Below are 15,399 nucleotides of genomic sequence, written 5' to 3'. Positions count from 1 at the left end.
CTCAGTCGTATCTGACTCTTTGTGACCCTGTGGACTGCAGCACACCAGGCTTCCCTGTCCATCAGGGAACAGAGTAAGACTTAGCATTTCACTCATACCTAGGACTTAAGTAACTTTGTATGAGTATTAGAACAAGCATCTGCTTCTAGGTCTTCTGGCATTGAGTTCTATAAATTATCTGACTTTCTCCTCGTTTGACATATGCGGAAACTGAAACTTGAAAGGGGTTAAATTGATGCCTGAGGTGACAGACTAGTAAGTAGAACAACTCTTACTTAGAAGGCTTAGGCTTTCTGTCCCCTCAGACTTGCCTGCTCACTGAGGTATGCTGCCTAATCTCCACCTGGGTCTTAAATAATACAAATAACAGAAACAAGCCTGAAGCCGACAGTCAGCTTGATGATAGCTTTTCCAGAATCTCTATCTCAGTTGTTTGACAGCTTTTCACTGAGCATATTCTCTGTGCCAGGAACTCAACAGAAATCATCTTTATTCTGGCCAAATTCAGACAGTTAGTTAGGGAAGTAACATGGAAACATAACAGAGGGCCAGTGACTTAGCAGTTATTTTGATCTGTTGGCTTTGAATACAAAGTGAAAAGTGCCTTTTGGAGCCGTATAGAAAAACCATGAGAGCTCAAGGGAGAGAATCCGCCAACCACTTGCCCCCCTCCCTTTTTTTTTCGTTAAAGTTTTTTTGCTCTAAAAGTAAAAGTAGTTAGAGGGGAAAAGCTTAAAATGAAGTGGCATTATATTGAAACTTACTTTCACTTAATCTGGTGGAAGAATATCAGCAAACTTGTTCGTTTGTGTGCTGCTGTTTTTAGTGCTAGTTTAAGAGCTTTTGACTTGACTTAGAAGATAGTTTCTGCAGGCAGTTAAAGACCTTTGAGTTGGGCTCCCTGAACTCATTTCATGTCTGTCGGGTTTATCATCTGATGTGTCTCGTTTTCCTCATCTGTAAAATGGGGATGAAAAGAGCGCCTGCCACAGGGATGTTTTGGTAGATGAGTTTGGCTCAGTGCCTTATATGTAGTAGCTGCTCAGGAATGTGAGATGTCATGTGGGGCATTAATGCTTTTTTGCTGAGACAAACTCCCTTTTATTAATGAAAAATAGGAGCCTTTACTTAATATTTATCTTTGGAAACTGAGAATATAGCAGAAATAACAGTGCGTTTGTTGATACCTTTATGTGGCTTTGCCTTTAAAATGTTAGCTTCCCTGAGAATTGATCTATTTGTAACAGCCTGTGCTTACCTCACATATAAGTTACTTACTGGTATTTGTTGTTATTTATAAAAGAAGGTGGTGTCTCTTAGATAATAAATAATTGCTCTTTTAAAGATACTGTTAATTGAGTTGAATTGTAGTGTGCCTCTGTAAAGATCATGTTTGCAGATGCTTTTGCTATCAAATATTCAGGCTTAAGTGCAAAATTTAGAACTCATGTAAACTGTGAAAACCGTGTTTTTTCACAACTGATACTTATAGTTTAAGAATCAAAATAATTAATTGTTGCTATTCCCGAATATATGTTTTTGTAAGTGCCCTTTTCATTTTTGGTTGTTAGTAATGGATAGCCAGATGGTGAATTTTTTGAGTAAGGATGAACTCGTAGTACATTTGAAAGCCTTAAAGCAGTGGTCCTTCACTCGGGGCACTTTCCTGCCCTGGGACGTTTGGCAGTGTCTGGAGATAGCTGGTTGCTGCAGCTGGAGGCTGTTACGGCGTCTCGTGTGAAGAGAGGCCAGGAATGAGGCCCAGCATCCTCCAGTGCACAGGTCAGTGCCCTCCAGCGAAGAATAACCCAGTGCGAAACGTATAGCAGCGGGATTGCCCTTGAGAAGCCCTGCCTTTAACATTTTCATCTCATAGCTGAGAAACTATAGATAATTAATGTGGAGAGTCCTTACAGAGAACTTTACTAGGATAGGGTTAGGAAGGAACGTTGACATAAATTTGCAGGAATAGGAAAGTATGAATAAATAAAGTGCCTTCTGTTTTAGTCATTGATTTAAGGTAACATGAATGAATTTAACTTAATCAAAATTATGTCTTTTTTTTTTTTTAATAGATGTATGAAGAATCTGGTCACCTTTACAAATGTCATCCCTGAGTGGCACCCACTTAAGGCTGCCCATTTTGGTCCATGTAACAATTGCAACAATAAGTCACAAATAAGAAAAATGGTATTAGAAAAGTGAGTTTAAATTGCCTTACTATTTTTAGAACGAAGTGAATGTGGATTTACTTTTTTTTTTTCCCCAGTGTGTAGTATTGAAAGTGATGACTGCAACTTGCTTTTCAGAAGTTTGAGTTAGCATAGGTTTATGAATTGCCAAAGTGCTTCTCTCTGTCAGGAGCTCTGGTAAGCTGTTCAGGTGACACACCACTGCAGAGCTGACTTAGGGTAATTGTCTGACCCCACACCTACTCTCTCTCCTCCTTTTTTTCTTTGTCTTCTCTCTCTTTTAAGCTTATTAAACTTCCACTTTCCTTACCTGTATCAAGTGCCTAGAGTCATTAGAATTCTGGGATTTCCTTAACCTGGTTTCAAGAACTAAGATGATTCAAAATGAGCCATAGGCTCATCTATCTGAGTTTCCATCTTCTCCCAGACTTCAGCGTGCTAATTCTTCATTCTTCTGTAAGCTTTCTGCTGTCCTTGAGCAGATATATCTTCATTATATATCACCAACCCTTCTGTTTTTCCTCAGTGGGTGGACTGATTAGAATTTTCTTTTTTAGTATTATCAGAAGCCCCATCTCTGTAAAAGCTCACAGGTCAGTTCCATGTTCAGAGAAGGCAGTGGTACCCCACTCCAGTACTCTTGCCTGGAAAATCCATGGAGAGAAGAGCCTGGTGGGCTACAGTCCATGAGATCCTGAAGAGTTGGACTCGACTGAGCGACTTCACTTTCACTTTTCACTCTGATGCATTGGAGAAGGAAATGGCAGCCCACTCCAGTGTTCTTGCCTGGAGAATCCCAGGGATGGGGGAGCCTGGTGGGCTGCCGTCTGTGGGGTCGCACAGAGTCGGACATGACTGAAGTGACTTAGCAGCAGCAGCAGCAGCAGTTCCACGTTAGGCAGTTTCTCTCTCTTTTTTGTTAACACACTCACACACGTACCTCCTCTGTAACTTTGTCCCTCCCTAAAGGACATGTTTTGAGGTTTCATTTGATGTAGTAAAGAACCAGTGACATTAACTGTCTCTTCCCTTTTCCCGATGGCTTTGAATGTGCCAAGAAATCCCTCAGAACCTTTCCTAAAGGTTTTATTTTCACCCAAGTAACAAAATCTCAGTTAATCTACTAGTGCCACGACCTAAAAGGAGAAAAGAACAGCGTTCCTTCTAGTCCATTTCCAGGCATCTGCTTTAAACCTTTAAGGTAGCATTCACTTTGACATTTCAGTACAGTGTGCCTTTGCCACCTTTTAAAATAGTTGAGGATTGGGACTCTCACACCATCACCTGGGCCCCGCCTGTGTTTAACCTCTCCCTGTTCTTCCAATATGACTACATTTGTTGGTTAAAACAGTACTTCATTGTTTATTATGAGTATACATACATCCCTTCTCCTGCCAAGGAGTATATGTGGTTATGTTTCATCTCTTTCATAGCTCTTTATTTTTCCTGGAGTTATTGATTGTGTTTTCATTTGCTTTGTTATATATGCATTGTGAATTTTCTCCGAATTCTTCAAATGCCCATTAATTTTCTAAACACTTAAACGCTTCACAGTTTTTAAATTCTCCCCACTTGTGGCATTGCAGATCAATGTGTGGCAAAAAACAGAATTTATTGATATAGACAGTTTGCAGGACTTTTTATTTATAGTTACGTAAAGATCAGATTATTCTCTAATAGATTGACAAGGGATAATTTACAAATTATCCCTTGTCAGTTTGGATAATCTACATTTTTGGACACTGATTCAAGTTTATTTCAGCTGAATAAATGTTGATAAGCTAAGTAAGTTTTGACATCTGTTTAAATACCTGGGAAAAGAGATATTCAACACTTTTTATAAATCCTGAAAGTTCTGTCAAATTTAGTTATTTGAGGCCTATTCTGGTTTCTGTTCTCTGGTTTGTCATGTTACTGTAATGTATTTTTGAAATTACAGATGTTTTGAAATTTATAGTAAATCAACCAGTATGTTTTCTTTTCTACTTAAAAATAAACTTTTTGTAAGTAGAATTTTAACTTGATGGGTCTGTCTACTTCCTGAGAAAACAGAGAAATAGGCCGAATTATTAGCTTATTCGATTTATTAAAATGTTTATTTGAATATTTTAGGTTTGTTATTTTGTTTCACATATTACCTGTCCCGTCTAACAAAAAAGCAGTTAATTTGGGCACTTGGTGCCAAAGAAAATTCTCAAAGGTCTAGATTTTTTTCTTTTGATTCTGTGAAGTAGTTTTCAAGAGATCTTCTGTAAGCCAAAGCAGTATTGCAGCTTACAGAGCAAGTTTTGTTTAATGGCCTGTGTTAGAGCTTTACTACATGATGGCCTCCAACTGTCACTGACACCATTCTGAGAAGGGTGTACTGTTACACACGTCTTCAAATGAGTTCTCCGTTTCTAATTAAGGCACACATCTGGAGGTTCTCAAGAAAAAGCAGTGCAGTTGGCCTTGGGAGTGTTATGCGTGACTCACTTGCCTCAGACCATCTTTTGTGCAGCCAGACACATGGCATCACATTCATTTGACTTCTCTTGCCTTTCTCCCCTACAGAGTCTCGCTCGTATTCATGTTGCACTTTGTGGAAGGCTTACCCCATAATGACTTGCAGCGCTATTCATTTCATTCTGAAGGCTGTCTTTATCAAGTAACTTCTGTAATTCAGTACCAAGCAAATAATCATTTTGTAACATGGATTTTAGATGCTGATGGTAAGTGCTTAAACGTTTTTCTTTTATGATAATAGGCATGGGGACTGAACTCTAGTTTGTTGTTCTTTTAAGACAAACGTTGCCTTGACATTCTTTTCTCTCTTCTTGTCCTTGCCTGTTACAACCCCACTCCTCTCCTCTACCCCATCAGCCTGCTTTAGAATCACTCATGGCTGCCTTTGTTTGTTTATATCAGCATTTTTATGAGTATACACATGCATATGCATATTGCTTTTTTAAACAGAGATTGAGGTGAGAGACTACTATTGGTTTATAGTTTGCTGTTTTTCACTGAATGTTCTTCCTGGGGAGAGTTTGGATACATATCACAATATGCTTATAAAAGCACTTTGCAAATGGAAACTCATAAATACAGATATTACCTTAAAGTTTTACCCTACTTCAGAATTTAGGGTGGGATTAGAGTTCTCAATAACTTAAAAAGAAATTTGAAAAAAAATTTTAGTTTTCTAATTGCATTCTAGAGAATGAAAAATCCTCTTCAGAGAGAAGACGTTAGGTGTTTTCCAACTTTGTCAAATATATAAAAATTGTATGGTTAGCTTATAAAAAATGTCCTGTCTCTTCTCTAGAGCAGTGAATTAATCTCTGAGAGTTCAGCCCAAATAGTAATCAGATGGTTCTAACATATGTTTGTGGTGGAGATCCACTGACCTAGGCAAAGAAAATATTCTCAAAGTTTTAATGGGTATAGGATAAGAAGTACTGGGTTCGGATTGTTTATAAGACTGTATCGACATAAACTTATTTAGCAGATAGTTTTGTTTGTGATTTTTTTGGTGTTTTAGAGGGGGTATTTAATGTCTTTCCCTGTCATTGATCATCTCATCCCTACTTGACAAATGAGAAAACAGGAGCTTAGAAATAAGAGCAGACACCCAAAAACCTAAGCTTATATTTTTTTCCTAACCGCCCCCCCCCACCAATAAAATAATCAAATTAATGTTGGTACTTAAGGTAACAAGCTTCATTTATCTTGAAAATTCATATATATGAAAAACTTAAATCTATTTTCTGATATTGTTATATATATCAGGTGATACTGCACGCTGAATTTCAGAAGTTAAAGATACTTCTGTCTTGATTTCTATGAGCATTTTAGAAAAGAGGAAACACTGCCTCAGTTTTTCACATTTCTGGATATTTGTCCATAACTTGTTATCCAAATCCAAGGACTTGACATTCAGCAGAGAAAAATGGTGACATAAGGATAAGGCCGTGTTTTCAAGTTCTCTTTTGGTGGGTATTCAGTAATAATAGCAGTTAAAAAGGCCAGAAGAAAGTTACCTAGAATAGTGGTCTGTTCGAGCGTCTAACCTCTTTCACTTTCACTCCCCATTCCCCAGGAAGTTGGCTAGAATGTGATGACTTAAAAGGCCTGTGTTCTGAAAGGCATGAGACATTTCAGGTTCCTGCTTCGGAGATACATATTGTTATTTGGGAAAGAAAAACATCCCAGATGACAGATAAAGCACCTGCCTGCCATCCACTTAAAAAGACTAGTGACCAGTATGCTTTTGGCGATGAGAAGCAAGCGTCTCCAGCAGCATGTTCTGCAGGCGAAGCTGCCTCAGCTGAACCATCCTCAGGAACGCACCCCACAGATGTGTCCATGGTTCCTAATACCCTCTCACAGGATGAAGCCATAGCTCCTGGACATCATTCCCTTCCAAATCTGAAAGGTTCAGTTGACAGCGATATCTTACCTTTGACACTTGAAGAAGTACAGTCCAACTCTGAAGGTTTTTTATTAGAACACAAACCTGTGGCAGAAAATGCAGGGGTTGTTGAAGCAAACACTTTGCAGTCAAAGGAGCCACTCATAGCTTTTTTAGTGGCCCCATGCGAGGACAAGCTTACCCACAACCAGTCTATGGATTTAAGCTCTTCATCCCAACTCTTAACTATGCCATCAGTACAGGTGTCTACAGAAGATACTGCAGTTACTCAGCCTGTGAATGACACTCAGGCCGGTGACCTTACACAGCAAGTAAAGTCAGTAGACACTGAGGGTATAGTTGCCCTAGAGAGGAATGCTTCACTGAAACAATTTCTTGTAGCAGAAACGGCGAAGTTAAATCCAGAACAACATGTTACATCTCAGGTATCTGATTGGAAGGAAAAAGAAACCACAGCATTTTCTCAAACTGTAACAGCTAAGCCCTTACAGAATCCACCTCTGAAAGAGAATCAGAAGAAGCCATTTGTGGGAAGTTGGGTTAAAGGCTTATTAAGCAAGGGTGTTTCTTTTATGCCCTCTTGTGTTTCAGCTCATAACAGAAACACTGTGACTGATTTGCAGCCTTCAGTTAAGGGGGCAAGTAATTTTGGTGGCTTTCAAACTAAAGGTTCAAATCAAAAGGCCAGCCAGGCCTCCAGGAAAGCTCACAGGAGGGCAGCTAAGCCGCCTCTGCTGAGTAACTCTCCTCCAAGCCATCAGTCACCAGCCAGCACAGTTTCCCCTCCCCGTGCTGATGGCACTGGTGATTCGGAAGTTTGGAAGAGATGTGAAAGTGCCTCCTGTGGAGCTCACCTCAACCACAATTCTCATGGAAATGAAAATGGTGTTTCTTCACCAAACCATGGAGACACAATTGAGGGTCAGATTCATAAACTCCGTCTAAAACTTCTTAAAAAACTTAAGGCAAAAAAGAAGAAATTAGCCGCTCTAATGTCTTCCCCCCAAAACGGAACACTTCCAAGTGAACCTTCGGAACAGGTGTCTCATTGTGGGTCTCCAAATGACGGTGAGTCAATAGAAGGCTTGCTACAAGAACTGCAGCGTCAAATTGACATTGCCGATAATAAATCAGGGTGCACCACGGTTCCTGGTGTTTCCCCGTACGGTGGTCAGTCGCATGAAGAAATTCTAGCAGAGTTACTGTCCCCAGCCACTGTGGTTTCAACAGAGCTCTCAGAAAACGGGGAGGCTGACTTCAGGTATTTAGAAGTGGGAGATAGTCACATCCCGGCACCAGTTCCCAATGAATTAAACAGTATTGCCCACAACACACATCTGAGGCAGGAGCATAATTACTGCAGCCCCAAGAAAAATCAGAGTGAACTTCAGCCAGATTCACTCACAAATAATGCCTTTATTAGAACATTGAACTCGGAAGGTCCCATGAAGACTGATATTTTTGATGAGTTTTTTTCTGCTTCAGCATTAAATTCTTTAGCAAATGACACATTAGACTTACCTCATTTTGATGAATATCTGTTTGAGAATTGTTGAGTGCTTTTGGCTCTTTTTAGTTTAATATTTATTACTACTCTTGGAAAAATTTACTGTATTTCTAGGTAGTGTTTGACACACTGGCCTTGTCATGAACAAAATGTAAGCTACTGAAGGTTTTGCCTCTCCAGTATTCTTACCTGGAGAATCCCTTGGACAGAGGAGCCTGGCAGGCTACAGTCATGGGGTTGCAGAGTTGGACATGACTGAAGAGACTTGGCAGTAGCAGCGGCATGCCCATGAAGCCTGTGATCTGTTTCATAAGTTTAAATAATGATGAATGTGTTCTTCTTTTTGGCTTCATTTTGTGGTTGTAGGTGAATGAGGATTTGAAAATGTTAAAAATGAAAAGTAGTGTATAGTTTCTAGCAGTTTTACAGTTGGGTATACTAAATTTCTACATTTCAAATTTTAGTTTTGTTGGTTCAGGAGAAACACTAGTTGATACAAACTTAAGTGACTATATATGGTATGTGAGCATGTGACTGTTTTTGCTAATGGTGCTGTGGTCTTAGATAAGAGCCTAAGCGTGTTTCTTGTACCAGTAGAGTGGTATAGAATGTAAACTTCCCCCCCATATAATTTGTCTCCTCTCTCTCTCCTTAAAAAAGATGGCAGGAAACTCATAACTAGAATGTTGCATAATGCTGTGATCAAAAAATGATCTATAAAAGGAAAAAGTAATGTATTTTTGTGTTGATGTGCTAAGAGATTATAAGTATCATCTTTCTTTCTCCCCTAAGACACTTATTTCTGTAGCCAAAGTGGAACACACCATCTAACAGTTATGTTTTGGCAGAAATAGCCAGTACATGTAAGGCTTGCATATGTTGGGTTCTATTATAAATGAAATGTTAATTCATTTAAACCTCAACGTTCCTATGAGCAAAGTACTCTTATCACCTTTAACAGTTAAGGAAACGCCATCGAGCTAATAAGTTGTAGAGCTGGGAATGAGTAGAGTGGTTACTACAACAATAAGAGGTGCTGAATTTATATGTTCCTATATGAACATATAAGGTTCCTTATATGAACCTGTAGCTTCATTTAAACTTTGGGTGCCCGAACAGCACCTCCTGCTGTATTAATTTGAATTAGTAGCAGAATTACTAAGGTTTAAGGGTGGCCATCTTGGGGAAAGAATACTTTGCTCAGGACTCAGAACTTCAGAATTGATTCATCAAATTTACTTCCAAACCTCCCTCCCTTCCCTTTTTTCTGATTACAAAAGTGACATGTTTATTATAAGGAGAAACTGGGAAAATACAAGAAAACACCAAGATTTCAGATTATTCATCTTAACATTTAGTGATAATAACTACTGCAGACATTTTCATGTTTTTATGCATTTAGACTTTTAAGAAATAAAAGCTTCTGTCATACCTGTTAATGATCTGTGTTCATGTTTAATGAGCATTTTTTCCATCTTTAGTTTTTGACACCTTTCGGATAGCTACATAATGTTACATTGTATTACCACTGTTTCATCAATTTATATTTTGAAGTGATTTGTACTGTTTTGTTATTGTTAATTATACCTATTGACAAAAATTTTTCACAGATCCAGGTTTTATTTTCTGGGAGTGGAATTGCTGGGTCAAAGAATATGCACTTTTATTTTTGGTCTTTTAATAATGGCTTGAGTCATTTTGCTGAATCCTCATCAGCACTAGGAAGTAGCATTGGTCATGGGAGGGAGAACCTTGGCTCATTTTGGTTACATTTCAATGATGACTAGTGTGGCTGAATATTTACAGTAACTCTTAGCCATTTGAATGTCTTTGAGGCATTGCTTATCCATCCTTCACTTGTTTTATTCACTCAAATATTTCTAGGTTTCTGCTGAATGTCAAGCATTGTTATAAAGCTGATATAAGGCAATAAAAAAAAAATAATAACAAAAGGAAATCCTTGCCTTTCAGTCATTTGCCTTTTAAACAAGAAGGTAAATCTATAATGTTAGGTGGTAATAGGAAATGGATGTGGTTGACTCTTGCTGTTTGGTAGTTCTGTAAAGTTGCCCTGAACACTGCATTAGCAATTACTGAACCACTGCTCCTGGCTGGAATACAGTACAGTTAGGTTCCTGTGAACCTCTGTTCACAACATCTTCATCATTTGATCAACAAATGATGTTTTTTGTGTCTTTCTGTTTAAAGATACCTTATGTAATAGATATTATTGCTTCACTAACATTGAACACGGGGCCAACAGTGCCTGAATGGAGCTTATCCTGCACACATATTTTCCTCCATAAGGCACATCACACCTTCCTTGAGCTTGGGAACAGGAGATAGGACTTGAGTACCATGCTTCAGGGCAATTTTAAACCACAAAATAACCAACAAAAAGCACAAAAAATGTCCATAAGACGTTGGGTCCATGCCAGCAGTCCTTGAAGTCTGGTCCTATCCAAGATGTACATGAGCATGTTCAGTTCACACCAAGTGATCTCTACCGCACATTGAGGACCTTGTGGCACAGACCAGATGTTCTGCAAGGGACTCAGATGTTTCAGTGCTGTGTACACATCCACAGATGACCACAGAAGCACTGCAGGTATTGACTTTTAGAGTTACAAATTTTAGCAAGTAGGCAAATTCACAAATACAGGCTAATAATTGATAAATGTCAGATGGTACTAAATGCTATGGAGAAAAGTGATGGGCAGATTATTTTAGACCACGTGGACTTGGGGGGGGGTGACATTTGAACAGGTCCTTCAGTGAAGTTAAGGAATTGACCATGTGACTGAATGAAGGGCGTTATCCAGGAAGAACAAAGCCCTGCGGTGTGAGGGTGCTTGGCATGGTTGAGAACAGGGAAGAGGCCAGTGTGAACAGTGAGCAAGGGAAGGAGAATTAGAACATCGGGTTAAAGAGGTTGGCAGAAACCAGATCACATATGGTTCCCGAAAATAACAGGAAGCCACCAGAAGTTTCCAGACAAGAGAATGGCACAATCTAGTCAAGAGGTTTTAAAAGATCACTGACTGCGGTTGTCAGAATGGAAGTGCTAGTTTGCGACAGTCTCAGTTCAGACAGCTGTGGAGGTGATAAACAGCTGGACCACTGTTGCATTTCAGAGGTGGAGCCAGCAGGTCGAGTTGATGGTTGACTGCGGGGTAGAAAGAGGATGCAAAGAGGGAGCTCAGATTTCATTGCCTGAACACATGGGTGGTTCTGTCTACTGAGATGGGACAGACTCGGGAAGGAAAACCTTTAAAGGAAAGAATTTATTCAATTTTGGATGTGTTCCCTTTCCTGGGTGATCAGAAGATAGGGTTTCCTAGCTGGGAAGGCAAAACATCTGTGATCGTGGGAACTATAATCACTGATGTGCATGTCCAGGAAGTGCACAAACAAGGTGTGTGCTCTGTGAGTGAGCAGCTGCACCCGGAGTCGTATCAAGGCCAGGGAGCAAGAGCCTCACCTTCGACCAGCTGGCCCTGGACTCCCCCAAGGGCTGTGGCACTGTCCTCCTTTCTGGTCCTCTCAAGGGCGGAGAGAGGTGTACAGGCATTTCGGCAAGGCCTCAGGAACCCTGCATAGCCACACCAAACCCTTTGTACACTCCAAGGGCTGGAAGTTCGAGTGCACCAGAGGCCAACCGTGGCTACAAGAACTAACCCCTGACTCTGCTGCTGCTGCTGCTAAGTCGCTTCAGTCGTGTCCAACTCTGTGCGGCCCCATAGACGGCAGCCCACCAGGCTCCCCCATCCCTGGAATTCTCCAGGCAAGAACGCTGGAGTGGGTTGCCATTTCCTTCTCCAATGCATTAAAGTGAAAAGTGAAAGTGAAGTCGCTCAGTCATGTCTGACCCTCAGTAAACTCTACTGAGACCAGCTAAAATGGTTGTTTGTTTTTCTCCAACCATGTGTGTGGCTCGGGTGCAGGACTGAGAATAGATGGGAAGGTAGAGTTAGCTGAAGTTAGAGGCTTTGTCAGACAAACGACACAGAAGAGAATGGAGTTCAGGTTTTAGGCAAGAAAATGATTATAGTAAAGGATAAGGAGGGAGGGTTAGGAGGGGCATGGGATAAGGGATGGTCATTCAAAAAGTGGTGGCAAACCTCCATGGACTGGAGGTGGGTTCAGAGAATGCTGGAGTGGGACTCATGGAGGAAGTAAGCTGGTTAGAAAGTGGTATGCTTGAGCCTGAGCTTTCAGACAGTGCACTGACCTGTGATGACGGGGTCTGAAGGATGACAAGGGAGGTGCAAGGCCAAGGTTGAGTCAGGAGCTGAGGACAAGTGAGGAGACACAGGAACCAGGAGGCCAAGATGGTGTGTGGATACTCTCTGTAGGTGGTGAAAGTGAAGTCCCTCAGTCGTGTCTGACTCTGCGACCCCATGGACACCAGGCTCCTCCATCCATGGGATTTTCTAGGCAAGAATACTGGAGTGGGTTGCTATCTGTAGGTGGTAAAGTCATCTAAATGGTAGACTGTCTTTCTGGCCCTCTTGCTTTTTGCCTCCAGGAGATCCTCACCCCCCTTTCTCCCATCCATGTTCCCTCAAGAAACACAGAAGAGACACAGGTGGCTGACAGGCACACCAGGACATTTCTGAGTAAAGCAGACCCACAAAAGGCACTTATATAAATAACTTCTTCACAGCAGCCAAGTGCCAAAGTGACAAGGAATCTGGTACTGGAGAAGTTTAATCAGGAGATTAAATGTAACCAAGAACCAAGAGGTCATTGGGAGAAAAGAGGCTCCTATGAAATACTTCAAATCTCAAAATGAAAATGCGTTTTCTGTTTAGTTACTGCAGGCACTTAATAGCTGGGTCAAGCACCCTTCTTGCCAGTTTTCTCTTTATTATAACCTTCCCACTGGGTTTGGAGGCAGAGACGATCTAAATATGCTGAGAAGTTCAAGTGTGTCTACAGCTCACCTGATATTTAAAGCTCCCCCAAGGCCCAAGATGACATAAGCCAGGCCTATTCAGAAGGATGGCAAAATGTTGAGTTGTAATCTAGAGTCCCACGGATACAGACCTTGTCATTACCATAAAGCATCTCTGTGGATGGTCATTAATAGAACAATTCTATCTTTAAATCTTTAATTCTATATTGAGTTCTTATCCATTGCAGATTGTCACCTCTGTACTAGTACTATACTGAATTCCAATTATCAGCTCAGCCTATATATGCTAGTACAAGTGAATATATTAGATAATTAAACTATCATTACACTCAACATGTGCATATAATAATCTATGCTCTACTTTTTCAGCTTATTATAAGGCAGTTGAGGATCTCCTTATTTTAAAGTGTGTATCTGATTTACTTGTTTCAGAATAACTAGTTTGAGTCATCTTTGACAGACAATAATTTTTGGTTTGTTTTTACTGCAAAAAAAAAAAGGCTCAATTCCTATGAGAGGGTGACGCATGACAGCAAATATGACAGTTTGCTGGGAGTCATTAATCCCAAGGAAAGAAATGTAAATTGGTATCTGGTGATGGTATAAATCCCTACAGAAGGGACCCTGAAAGCATCAGTATATTAAAGCCCTTCACAGAGTACATCCAGTGGTTCCAATAGAGTGTTAACAATAGAGCATGCATGCTCAGTCATGTCCAACTCTTTGTGACCCTATGGACTGTAGGTAGCCCACCAGGCTCCTCTGTCCATGGAATTTCCCTGGCAAGAATACTGGAGTGGGTCACCATGCCCTCCTCCAGGGGATCTTCCTGACCCTGGGATCGAACCCGCATCTCCTGCATTGGCAGGCAGATTCTTTACCCCTGAGCCATCTGGGAAGCCCCAACAATAAAACGTTAAATGTTAAAACCTCCAGGCAGCTCTTTTTGTCTCAAGTCCTTTATTACTAATTTTACAAATGTACTTAATTTGTCAGCAAGGGAAAAAAAGGAACTGGCTTCTCTTTGTGACTTGTCAATACTATTAGACCCTTCTAGTTCTTTGTGTTACCTTAAAATCTTCAGTTTAGTAACTTTTCCATACCTAAACACTTTGGATTTGACATGCTTTATGACTTTTATCAGTAATTAGAATACATATTGGATAAAATACAAAACAGGGCCAAGAACCTGCTCCAGAGGCTCTGTGACTCCCTTGGATGCTGTACATAAAAATTTATCAGTGAATGTGTACATTCTGCGGAGAAGAGCTTTAGCTTCCCATTCAGATTTTCACAGGGCTCTGTGAAACCCCAAGTGGTCTGCTGGAAACTCTTAAATAAATGAAAGTGCAAGTCGCTCAGCCATGTCCGACTCTTTGTGACCCCATGGACTATACAGACCATGGAATTCTCCAGGCCAGAATACTGGAGCAGGTGGCCTTTCCCTTCTCCAGGGGATCCTCCCAACCCAGGGATCAAACCCAGGTCTCCTGCATTGCAGGCAGATTCTTTACCAGCTGAGCCACCAGGGAAGCGCATCTTAAATAAATGAAGTTTAACTTAAAATGAACTTAAACTTAAAAAAAAAAATGATTGTTTCTGAGACTAGGTTCTCAATGAACTCCATGGTGGAGAACTGACCACAGGTTCAGAGATCAGATCAGTCGCTCAGTCGTGTCTGACTCTGCGACCCCATGAATCGCAGCACGCCAGGCCTCCCTATCCATCACCAACTCCCGGAGTTCACCCAGACTCAGGTCCATCGAGTCAGTGATGCCATCCAGCCATCTCATCCTCTGTCGTCCCCTTCTCCTCCTGCCCCCAATCCCTCCCAGCATCAGAGTCTTTTCCAGTGAGTCAACTCTTCGCATGAGGTGCCCAAAGTACTGGAGTTTCAGCTTTAGCATCATTCCTTCCAAACAAATCCCAGGGCTGATCTCCTTCAGAATGGACTGGTTGGATCTCCTTGCAGTCCAAGGGACTCTCAAGAGTCTTCTCCAACACCACAGTTCAAAAGCATCAATTCTTCGGCGCTCAGCCTTCTTCACAGTCCAACTCTCACATCCATACATGACCACAGGAAAAACCATAGCCTTGACTAGATGAACCTTTGTTGGCAAAGTAACGTCTCTGCTTTTGAATATGCTATCTAGGTTGGTCATAACTTTCCTTCCAAGGAGTAAGCGTCTTTTAATTTCATGGCTGCAGTCACCATCTGCAGTGATTTTGGAGCCCAGAAAAATAAAGTCTGACACTGTTTCCACTGTTTCCCCATCTATTTCCCATGAAGTGATGGGACCAGATGCCATGATCTTCGTTTTCTGAATGTTGAGCTTTAAGCCAAACTTTTCACTCTCCACTTTCACTTTCA

At 40.9% G+C, this 15,399-nt stretch overlaps 1 protein-coding gene across 7 annotated transcripts in view; it reads left to right on the top strand.

Moving 5' to 3' along the window:
• Positions 1–12,470, top strand: part of USPL1 (ubiquitin specific peptidase like 1) — a 31,155-nt gene extending 18,685 nt beyond the window's left edge. For 2 of the 7 annotated variants that reach the window (XM_055542442.1, XM_055542443.1), the window contains 3 exons: positions 2,076–2,201; positions 4,746–4,903; positions 6,271–12,467. In XM_055542442.1, coding sequence (XP_055398417.1) covers positions 2,076–2,201; positions 4,746–4,903; positions 6,271–8,159 — 2,173 coding nt within the window. In that variant the 3' untranslated portion in view covers positions 8,160–12,467. Of the gene's footprint in view, positions 1–2,075; positions 2,202–4,745; positions 4,904–5,960; positions 6,164–6,270 lie in introns of all 7 variants that reach the window. The other 5 variants (XR_008700969.1, XM_055542446.1, XM_055542445.1 and 2 more) reach the window with 5 other exon arrangements.
• Positions 12,471–15,399: the final 2,929 nt, after the last annotated feature.

The sequence above is a fragment of the Bubalus kerabau genome, chromosome 12 (genome assembly GCF_029407905.1).
Source record: "Bubalus kerabau isolate K-KA32 ecotype Philippines breed swamp buffalo chromosome 12, PCC_UOA_SB_1v2, whole genome shotgun sequence".
Taxonomy (NCBI): Eukaryota; Metazoa; Chordata; class Mammalia; order Artiodactyla; family Bovidae; genus Bubalus; species Bubalus kerabau.
This window is presented reverse-complemented; position numbering and strand designations above follow the sequence as displayed.